The sequence below is a fragment of the Mus pahari genome, chromosome 18 (assembly GCF_900095145.1).
Source record: "Mus pahari chromosome 18, PAHARI_EIJ_v1.1, whole genome shotgun sequence".
Classification (NCBI taxonomy): domain Eukaryota; kingdom Metazoa; phylum Chordata; class Mammalia; order Rodentia; family Muridae; genus Mus; species Mus pahari.
In genome coordinates, this window is record NC_034607.1 from 14,007,316 (window position 1) to 14,018,668 (window position 11,353).

The 11,353-nt window shown below is 55.3% G+C and overlaps 1 protein-coding gene across 3 annotated transcripts in view; it reads right to left on the reverse strand.

Annotated features, from left to right (window-relative positions):
• Positions 1–2,555: 2,555 nt before the first annotated feature.
• Ttbk1 (tau tubulin kinase 1) overlaps positions 2,556–11,353 on the reverse strand; it is a 46,684-nt gene continuing 37,886 nt past the window's right edge. For all 3 annotated transcript variants that reach the window (XM_021217939.1, XM_029531310.1, XM_029531311.1), the window contains 2 exons: positions 6,259–7,823; positions 2,556–5,678 (listed from right to left, as the gene is read on the reverse strand). In XM_021217939.1, the coding sequence (XP_021073598.1) occupies positions 5,297–5,678; positions 6,259–7,823 (1,947 nt within the window). In that variant the 3' untranslated portion in view covers positions 2,556–5,296. The remainder of the gene's footprint in view (positions 5,679–6,258; positions 7,824–11,353) is intronic.

The window sequence follows — 11,353 nt, forward strand, 5'->3', positions numbered from 1 at the left end:
AAATAAATAAATAAATAAATAAATAAATAAATAAATAAATAAAAGAGCATCCTGGATGACTTTCCCAGGGTTGCCAAGAAGTACCTGGAAGGTTAGGGAAGGCCCGAGGCTGCTGCAGAGCTAAGCACTACCAAATGAATGAATGGTGATTAATGGGGAGGGGCGTCTCTGTGGATGACCAGAAGGTTTGCTCTACGACGGATTGTGGTGACGGCACCATCACGCTGAGTTGTATAATTTGAGTTGGAAATTATATAACAATTGCATAAATTATAGGACAACAAAACAACTTTTAAAAGGTGGAGGAGGGGCAGGAAAGATGGCTCAGATGGTACAGGCACCTGCTGCAGAGAATGGTCACCTGAGGTTATAAATTCTCAGGACTTGTGTGGTAGGAGGGAGAACTGGCTTCTGAAGATTGCACGTGGCATACGTTTGTGTACTGAGTAATTAACATATAAAGATGTGTATTTATAGGTTTTATAGGTTAAGATGAATGGTTTTGAAATGGAGGGGAGCTGGAGACTGCTCAGGAGGAGCGCACATCCCTGGCATGCACAGACTCTGGATGTGATCCCCGCACTCGGGGTGGGGTGGATCTGTGTTTCAGTGCATACTGTTGGGAATAAAAGTCACATTTCTGAGCTGGGCAGTGGTGGTGGTGCATGTCTTTCATCCTAGAACTAGGGAGGCAGAGTCAGGTAGTTCTCTGTGAGTTCAAGACCAGCCTGGTATACAGAGTGAGTTCCAGGACAGCCACAGCACAGCTACACAGAGAAACCCTGTCTCGAAAAACTGAAAAAAAAAAAAAAACAAAAGCCACATTTCTGAACAGTAGGTATAATATGCTCCTCTTTTATTTATAAGAAATATATATGGACAGAGAGAGAGAGGCATTATTATAAACATAAAAAAGGTCTGTGACGGTACATACCAAGCCATTCCCAAGTCATCTCATGACGGTCAGAGTCGTGCACAGGGGTTGTCTTTAATCTGATATGCTTTTAGCATTTACTACAACTATGTCCTGCTCGGGACATGTTAAACGGGGATGAAGTGATGGTATGTCAGGCCCCATACAAGGCCCCGGAGCCCACAGGTATTCAAGTTAGAGGGGTCCCAGGAGGCTGAGGTTCTGGATATCCAAGGACAGCACCCCCAGGAACGGAGGGGTTTTCAAACCCAGGTGGTCTCACCTCCTACCCCAGGTGTAGCCCAGAGCCAGGCTTTTGGGGGGGGGTGACTGGTTTTGTGTCCGCTAAGTGAAAAGATTCACTTCTAGTGAGTTTGGGACTCAAAATCCAAAGGGTACTTCCTGTTCCTCTCCAAGGCAGTCTCCCTTCATCCGGCCCACCCCCTGTGGGCCACAGACACTAAGTCTCTTCCTGCTTCACTGTACTCACTGTACCCCCTCACGTGGCTTCCTAGTTGTGGAGACTGGCCTATAGGAACACTTCCTCCAAGTTGAATCTCACAGCACCCCGCGGTGGAGTTGTATGGAACTTGCCCTGCTGACCAGCCTCAACCAATGGCAGTTGAGATTGCTCTTGAACAATCTTTTCTTTTCCTGGTCTACAACCTCTTACCCAAACCATTTCACATCACAGAAGATAGAGAGATGAAATACTTTTTTTTTTTTTTTTAAAGGAAAGTAATTCCATGCATAGTCCACATATTATAAATAGGGGTCAAGAGCAGTGTCTCATAATCCAAGACATTACTTTCTCCATCTAACCAAGCAGAGTGCACTCCTGTTATCCCAGCACGTGGGAGTGTGAGGCAGGAGGATAGCACACTTGCAGCTGGCCTGGGCTACCTGGAAAGACCTTGTCTCAATTTTTTTTCCAATGTGTAAGTGAATATAAACAGCTTCCCCTGGCTTTTTCTTTTTTTTTTTTTTTTTTTTTTTTTTTTTTTTTTTTTTTTGAGATGGTCTAACGTTTAGCCTAGGCTGGGTCTTGAACTTACTACATAGTCCAGGCTGGTCTTGAGTTCTCTGGAATCTCTCTGGTTTAGGTCCTGTGGCTGCTAGGATTACAGGCACGAGGCCAACAAGCCTGGCTTTCCCTTTGGGCTCTGATACCAAATGACCATGCCCTGAAAGCACATGCCCGACTAAGGAAGATGCTTGCTGTTTTCCGAACTTCTGGTGTTTCAGATTGGTAGACGAGGAGGCTCTGGTGCTCCACAAGTGTATCCATAGGATACGCGTGTGAAGGTGCAGAGGCCGTGCCACAGGTGGGTGGGCAGGGCGGGCTTTGCTATGGCACCGCCTGCCAGCTGCTCTGCCTTCTGCCTCCCTGGGGGAAACGCCAGCTTTGCCTCTTCCCTTTCTCTGCGCTGAGCCAAACGGAGACACTCCAGCCCTCAGCAGACAAGCAAAGAGCTCAGCGGGAGCTCTGCTGAGACAGAAGCCTGTTCTGCAACCCTGAACAAAATCAGAGCGGGACTTCCCTGGACACCATGCTGTATCTTCTCTCCTGCCCACCCCCCCACCCTCAGGGGCTGGGTTTCGCCCTGCCCTCCCTAAAGGGAAAAAGAGTCCAGGCCAACAGAAAGGTCCACAGGCTTTTTAATGGTGTGATGGCTACTTCCCTTCTGAGACCCGATCTAGTTGTGACAGCGACTTGCAAGGTGTTGGTGTCAGGGGGAGTGGGCAGGCACAGGGTGGGCAGAGGCCATGCAGTGACTGGGAGGGGTGGGCAAGGGCTGTTACATTCTGTGTGGCATGTAAACATTCTTCTGTTGCTTCCCAGGGAGGGGGAGGGCAACTCCCTGCCCCCCAACACCTGCCCAAGGGGCTCAGAAGACTGAGCAAGCCAGGCCCCTGGGGAGGAGCTGAGATGCCAAAGAGCCATGTGCCTGGGGCAGGGCCCTTCTCCTGCACCCTCTGCACATGGTACGGCTGGGGAGGGAAGGCGCATTAAGGTGAGCAGACCCCACATCTGAGCCAATGACAGAGGCAGGCAGGATGGGGGGTCGTAAGAGCCGGTGGTACTGTGCCGGTACTGTGCCGCTCTCACTCTAGGAGAGGAGGGAAAGTAACCTGAAGGGCCCAGTGCAGGGGGCAGCTGATCCTCAAGGAAAGGGCAGCAGCTCTGGTGTGGGGCATCGGGAGGGACCTGTGGTTGCCCTGCTTCCTTCCTGGGGCGAGGAACCGCTTAGCCCACTCACCGCACCCCCTCTGCTGGTCCTCTGTCCCTCCTTCCTCCCAGTCCAGTGACATAGCTGACTTGGAGGCCTGGACCCCAGGGGTAGACTGGCCTTTGCATCTGATCTGTACCAACTCGAGCATTGGCTGTAATGGGGGTGGGGTGAGCCCGGGGTTTCCCTAGGCCTCCCCTTCATCTAATCTCCAAACCTGGGTGTTGTTGGTCCTACGGCAGAAGGGAGACTGAGGGGGGGCACCTACACTCACAGTTAGGTTGGTGGCAAGGGGCAGGTCCAAGGCCTGGGCGCTGGGGTCATGCCCTGGTCCCCACCTGGCATGAGCTGATTGTCATTCATAAAAGCTCTGGGTGGGAGGAAGTGAGCCCTCTGCCCCTTCACAGGACTAGGGGGCAACGAGAGGGCCTTGGGGTGACAAAGATAACTGTATCCAGAGAGGTTTCCTGAGTGTTCTGGGAGCTTCTGCGTCAGCGTGGGATAGATCTCAAAGACCATCCACCCTGGTGTCCTCCCCAGCTGGTCTGTAGAGCTGGCTTCTTGGCATGGAAGCAAATGCCCAAACCTGCTGACCCTATGAGGAGTTCAGCTGGCATGAGCAGCTCCCAGACGGCCATCACAGGTGTAGACGTGGTCTGGCCGGTGGCACACCGACGCCTGCCTTCACCAGAATGTCTTGGTTTGCTCTCTGTGGCCCAGGGAAGGACACAGGGGCCAGAAGGGGGGGGGGGATGGAGGCGGCCCGGGAGTGCTTTCTAGGAGGCCTGCAGGGAGTCCCTGTCCCAGACAGCAGGGGTTGCCTGTCTCATCTGCAGCTGTTTGCTCCAGATGTTAGCAGCTGGGGCTCCTGATGAGGCGCGAGCTATGCAGAAGCCAAAATGCAGCAGGAGGCCCCACATCAGGTACGGAGCAGCTCAGCTGTGGGGGTGCTGGCTCAGAGCAAGAAGGGCCCAGGGTGAACCGGGTGCGGGTGGGGTGGGCACCAGCTACATCACACACATTCTAACGTGAGAAGGGCCTTCTGTCTCCCGGAGGAGCTGGCCGGCCTCATCCTGCCTCCTCTGCCCACTTAGGAGGAGGAGGATGCCTGAGCCAGCCTGTTCCCACAGCAGAGACATCAGGAGGAAGGACGAGAGCCAAGCCCCCAAATGACCAACGCACGGTGATCGTCAACCACTCTCCTCCCGTGTGGGACTTGAGAGAAGAGAGTTGGCTGCAACTGCAGTATGCAGGAGTGAGGTTAGACAGCAGGAAGGAATTCCTGATGGTAAGGGGTCCTGAGTGCTAGACCAGAGGACCGGAGAAGTGAGTAACCGTTTTTTAAAGCCCCAGTCCAAATTCCCTCTGGGAAACGCTTGCCCGGGAGGGGCCTGGGAGGGCAGGTGCTTGCTCCCAGAGGTTCCACTCATTCCTATTCAGGAAAGGGGTGTCTGCTCCCCAGAGACACGAGGGAGCAAAGAATCACACACCCTGTGCCTTTCACAGAGCTGACTAGCAGCCAGAGGTGGTGTCCCCTTAAGTCTAAATAGACCAATGACCCCTGGGTCCCACTTCCCCGATCCCACACTGGCCTTCTATGGTCACCATGGCTCCTAGGAGACTGGGCGGGCCAGAGCCTGCACACTTAGGGAATTTGAGGCTGTTTCTCCTGTTGGGTAGGTTTGGGGGCTACAAGAAGGTGGGGATGAAGAGAAAAAGGTGGATCGCAGGAGGTGTAAGCAGGTGTAAGCCCCTTGGTTGGGGGGGGGGTAAGGGGGTATGTGAGAGATCAGCCAAGACCTGGTGGGCAAAGGGGACGGGCTCAAGAAGCTGAGTCTTCGGAGTTGATAGGTGGCTGAGCCTTCCCGGGGCAGAGGATCTGTTGTGAGCCTGTCCCTGCAATAGGGGCGGCAGGTGGGAGGCAGGACGCAGAGACAGACAGACAGACGCACCCTCCTGGGTCAGTGGACTGGCTGGGCTGCTGGGCACAGCATGTGCTCACGTGCGTCCTGGTGGGTGCAGGCGGGAAGCTGGGGCCGCGGTGGCGCGCGGGCGCGTAAGGCTGTGCTGGAAGCGGCTCCAGTGTGGCCGGCTGCGGGTGGGGACCGGGGTGAGGGTAGGGGGTGCCGCAGAGAGCCGCGGGTGGGTGTCATTATCTGGCCCCGGGCCGACCCTCTGAAACCGCCGCCCGGCCTTTGGTTGCTGCGCGCTGAGTCTGCAGTTGTTTCCCCCTGAGTCCTTTCTTGGAGGCCCCCGGAGAGGCCTCCGGCTGAGATCTGACTTGGAGGACCCCCCGGGATGGAGGGACGCCAGGCCGGGCTTGATGCGAGGGGGAGGAGCTCTCTTTGCGGGACAGGGACTGACTCCGCGGGGACCCGCTGGGGTGGCGCGCGGTGGAGGCGGGGAGGCCGGGACTGCGGGGTGCTGCGGGCTTGGAGACTTGGGCGCGACCTGGGCCGGGACCCCGGCTCGCGGACTGTTTGGGACGGAGGTCAGCAGCAGGGGCCAACCCTGAGGGTTTCTGCAGCTGGAGCCTGCGGAGGGGCAGAGGATAAGAGAAAAGGATCAGGGGAAGGGGAGGGGGGTTGGGACGACAGGAGGGACAGGGACGTTTGTTTTCAGAATGCCTTTGAGCACTGAGCCCCAGAGATCTGCGTTCTCAGAGCTGGGTAAGATGGAAGAGGCCAGGTGCAGAGGAGTAAACAGAGGCCTGGTGTTCCATCCTGCGTTGCAGGGCCTTTAGACAGGAATCTGCTACAGATTTTCCTTAAAGATGGTATGCCCTCTTTAAAATCCCCATGAGTTTTGCATAAGGCAAACTACTATTTCATGCATCACTGGATGCTTTGCCTTTTGGCTTCAAATGTCCCATGGCATACCATCGGCTTTCCCCGGGGCCCGCCTCACCATGTCCTCTCTAACCATGCTGTTCTTGTCCCCTTGAGCCCAGCGACAGAACTGGCACTTGGACCACAAGTGACCCAGTGCCCAGCTGGGCGATAGTAGACCAGAGAGCTATCTGAGGGCGTCCCAGTCCCTAACATTGGCTCTGAGAAGTCCCTGGTGGCCCTGTGGTCACTCTGCCCACAACCAAGGCTGGCAAGGGTCTCTCACCTGCTGGTGATGGCCGAGTCGGTCGCTGGGGCCGCACCGTGGGGTCTGCCAGGAAGCTGCTGGCCTTCCGCAGGCATGGACACACTGATGGGACGGGGAATCCGGCTCCGGGTGCTTGCCGCCCGCACAGCCCTCCTAGGCAAGGTTGTTGTGGGCTCTGAGGCGGGTGTGTCCTCCTCAGAGCCGGTGCCTGAGAGTGTCTCAGAGGCGCGGCGCTGCTCCTCGCTAGAGGAGGATGAGGCTCCTGAGGCCAGCCGCAGCAACAGCCGACCCTGCCTCTTCTCCATCACCAGCCGTGCCAAGTCCTGCTGCGGCCGAGCCCTCTTGCTCCACCGCTCTTTGGCCGACAGTGAGCCCGAAGGCTCTGAGCCTGTATCCTCTTCAGACAACAAGACGGGAATACGGCTCCTGGGGCGAGATCCTGGCATAGCATGGCGACGGGGGGAGACGGTGGTCCCTTTCTTGGTTACTGGCTCTTGTGGGGATGCTGGAGCTGGTCCATCAGCAAGGGCTGGGCCATTGGGCAAGGAGTCTGAGACTCCTTCTGAGGGTATTTCTCCGGGAGGGCCTGACAGAGCACAACTTTCCATCTCAGTCCCGCCCAGCCCTGCCAAAGCCATGCCATTCTCCAGAGGCGCTGGGGCCCCCTCCTCCGCAATGCCCCCCTCGGAGAGCCCCTCCAGGCCCAACTCGCCCCCAGTGCTCAACTCCTCTGGCCTGGAGGCCTGTCCTCCGGAAGACATGACGTTGAGGTGGGACTTCTCCGCAATGTGAACAAAGGTCCTTTCGACTTTGGTGAAGGGTGACGTCACTGCTGTGACCCCAACCCCAGGGGCCACCAGCCCAACCCCACCCCCTGCTCCAGGTCCTGAGGGCTTGGGTTCGGACTTGAGGATGGAGGACAAGGTGCCCGGCTCTGATACGTCCAGCTGGCTTCCAGTGGGCTGAGGCCGCTCGTGCTGAGGGGTGAGCGCAGCCAAGGTGCCCAGATCAGGGTCAGGGGCCAGTTCGGCAGTGACTGGTGATTTCTTCATGTCACCAGGGGAGACGAGCACCAGCGTTTTGGAGCCCTCCTCAGGCTCCAGGTCCCCATCGGCCATGGAGGCCCGGCCCCTGGCCTCTTTCTGGTCGTCAGCCAGCAGGGTGGACGGGGCGCCCTCCTGGCTCCGTTCAGTGCTCCGCTCACTGCCCTCACTGCTTGAGCCACTTCGAGGCCCCAGCACCTCCCCAAGGGCCCCTGCCTCCTCCTCATCTTCCTCTTCCTCTTCCTCTTCCTCCTCTTCCTCGTCATCGTCTTCTTCCTCCTCCTCTTCTTCCTCCTCCTCTTCCTCCTCCTCCTCTTCGTCTTCTTCCTCTTTCCCATTGGCCTGAGGCTGAAAGGGAGCCAATGGGACCTGAGGGGCGGTGAGCAGCATATGTGAGAAGCCCACCCTCCGGACCCTGTTGAGCAGCCGGGCCCGTTCTCGATAATCTGAGAGGTCTCTCTTGAAGTCCTGGTAGGGCAAGGCCAGAGGCACAGCTCGTGGAAGGCCATTCACCTCGAACGGGGGCGCGACAGAGAACACCTGTAAGGGGCACACACAGGGACCCACTGAGGTCACCCACCTTCCTGGACCCAGGAGGCCCCACCCTCACCCCAAGCTAGGAGACTCCCACCTCCCCAGGGACGTCTGTCAGAAGGCAGACCACGGGCCTGTGTTGGTTTTGTCACATCCTCCTCAGGTCCTGGCATGCTCCCAGGTGTGTAATAAAGCTCAGGGAATTCCTGAGGTCCTAGGGACAGACCTGGGCCCTAGGCTCTGCTGTCTCCCTGCCCTCTCCTCCCCTCACCAGACAGAGCCAACTTCAGAGTGTGACTGGCAACAAGAAGGAACCAGAAGGCAGTGGGATTTCAAAAAGCCTGCCAGGTAGGTGGCCAGGCAGGAGGGGCTGAGTCTCTCCCTGAGATGGGAGTTGCCAGCCTGCTTTAATCCCTCCAGCTGGGTGCAGGGCCTCTGTAGCTGCTGCCCAGAACCACAGGACCCTGTTAGGGGTGTCCTCTTACACCAGAGCACAGACTGGGCCAGTGGGGTGCCACTTCCTCCTGTCCTCACCTGACCTCACCTGACAGTGGAGCCAAGGCGGGTGTATCCAGCCCTCTCTCTCTGAGAAACTCTCTTCCATTTTCCCCTTGGAAGCTGTGTGCGGTGCCCTTGGCTGGACTCTTTTCCATCCTCTCTGCCTCCATTCTGCTAGACTAGAAAGGCCCGAGGCAGAGCCGTCCCCATCCCTCTCCTACCCTTCTTGGTCCATTCTCTGTGCCTCAGTCCACTTTACAGACATCCCCAGCACTGCATCAGGCCAACTGGTTTGTTCCATGGGGCGGGGCGGTGCTCAGTGTCCAGCACTTTCTTAGGCTTTATGAACACCTTGTGCCTCTGGCTTTCTAAATCAACATGATATCGTCCATCCAGACCAGACACCCAAAAATGGGAACAATCCTGTCACCTCCAATAGCACGGTTCTCTGTTTCCATCTCAGTGCCTGCTCCCCCAGGCCGATGCGGACTTCACTTGGCCAGCCTAGTTTTCCCCAGGCCCCAGCCTGATCCTGCCAGCCATCCTTCTTACACTGTCCGACTGAACTTCCGGAAGCTCGGATCCATTCTGTCTCTCTCTGCAGTGGCTGTCACAGTGAACTAATCACAGACCCCATCCTTGGCCTGGCACTCCAACAATCCCTCACCCTCACCCTGCTTCCCGCCTCCTCCCTCCCAACCTCAGCCTCACCAGAGTGTGTCATGCAGCTCACACTTGGGTCCTTTACCCTCAAGTCACACGATAGATCCCTGTTGGCTTTCAACACTTCTTCCGCAAAGCCTTCCTGTTCACCTACCAGCCAGGCTCTTCACCAGCTCCCCTTTCTACCTGTTTACCAGGTCCTTCTCTGTGTTTATATGGTCTCTCTCTCTCTCTCTCTCTCTCTCTCTCTCTCTCTCTCATTAAAAAAAAGTCACTAGAGGGTTTTTTATCCAGCCAGCCAGCCGTCCATCCATCTATTCATTCTTTCAAGAGGTCCTTGACTACCTGTAGTGACACGTACTTGTAACCCTAGCTCTAGGAAAACAGAGTTATAAAAATCAGGAATTCAAATGTCAGCCTTGGCTGCAGAGTAAATCTGAGGCCAGTCTGGGCTATATAAGACTATGTTTTTAAAAAGCGCGGGTCATAGGGATATTCTCCTAAACAAAGAACTTCAGACAGCTAAGAACCACTGACAGAGGGAGACAGTCTTTCGGGGTCTCAGCCCCCCAGTTGCCTATCTAATTCCAAGCCATCAGCTCTGAAATCACATACATACAGATAATGTTAAATGAACGCAGCAGGTTGTGTTGATATATTTGTGTGTATATGTGTATGTGTGTGTATATATAACAACAATAAGCCAAGAATCTAGGCCATCAATTTCAGAGAATGGGGGGAGGAGAAATTGATGGAAGGGAAATGATGTAATTATATTTTAATTATTCTTTTGAACAAGTAGGGACTTGGGGTGTGTATGGCTCAGTTGGGAAAGTGTTCACCACCTGAGTACCAGCCTGCTATGTGGTGTGTATTGTAATCCCAGTGCTGGAGAGGTAGAAACAGGTAGGTTTCAGGGGCTAACTGGTCATCCAGCCTGGGCTAACCTGCAAGCCGCAGGCCCCAGTGAGAAACTCTGTTTAAAGGAACAAAGCAGAGCTTGGAGCGCACCTTTAATCCCAGCACTTGGGAGGCAGGGGCAGGCAGATTTCTGAGTTCAAGGCCAGCCTGGTCTACAGAGTGAGTTCCAGGACAGCCAGGGCAACACAGAGAAACCCTGTCTGAAAAACAAATAACAATAACAAAACCAAAGTTCAGGAATGATGACTGAGTTTGCTCTCTGGCTTGCGTACACACCAATCTATGGGTCAGGAATTTCATAAGGCAGACATGCATTTATTTGAGCGGAGCGAGGTATCGCTACATAAGGAAAAGAACTGGACCTAATGCCCACTCCGTGGAGGTCCTAAGCATAAAAAGAGATCCCATAGGCAGCAGGTCTGGAGAGGGCTCAGGGTGCCTGCTCCCTCCCCTGTTCTGCTCACTGCGCTGGAGATCGATTGTCGCCCCTTCCAACCTCAGCCGAGCCTGGATACCATCCATGCCTTTGGAATAGGTGAAGGAGGTGCCCAGTGGACAGCTTTGGTAGGAGGTGCCCAGTGGGCAGCTTTGGTAGGAGGTGCCCAGTGGGCAGCTTTGGTGTACGCGGCTCTGAGGCTGGTAGAGAGAAAGATCAGAATCTCCAAACCTGAGCATCCGTCAGACTGGTGACCTCTGCTCTGCAACAGCCACCATCTCCCACTGAGGGACTCCGCGTGGGAGCAGGAGTAAGGCAGGTAGGCTGGCCTGGAGCCAAGGTCCTGGTACATGCCTGTAACCCTAACAGCAAGGAGATGAGGGCGGGGAGATTGCTGGGCCTCTCCATCAACCTGGGCTAAACAGTGAATACAAGACAGCCAGGGCTCAATAGTAAGACTGTCTCAAAAAGACAGAAGAAAGGCATCGGTAGATGGGTGTGGGGGTGGCTGATTTCACTGGGAATGAATGTGCTGGATAAGGAGCTGGGTTCAGCTCGCTAGCACCCAAAGAAAAAGCCAGCAGGTAGCAGGGCACGAATCTGGGGGATTTCTGGGAATTCTGGAAATTTCCCTGGCTTGCTGGCCAACCAGTCTAACAAACTGATGACCTCTAGATTCAGACAGTGATCCTGTCTCAAAAAGTAAGGTGGAGGGTGTGGCGAGATGCTGCAGCAGAGGACCCAGGTTTGGTTCCCAGCACTCACATGGTGGACTGCCACCATCCATAACTCAGATTCCAGGGGACCTGATGCCCTCTGTGGGCCTCAGGCACACATGTGATATACACACAGACACTCATATACAGGCAAACACACTCAAAAGAAACCAATCAGTTTTTTTCTTTATTTGAAAAGTAAGGCAGGGCAGTGGTGGCACACGCCTTTAATCCCAGCACTCGGGAGGCAGAGGCAGGCGGATTTCTGAGTTCGAGGCCAGCCTGGTCTACAGAGTGAGTTC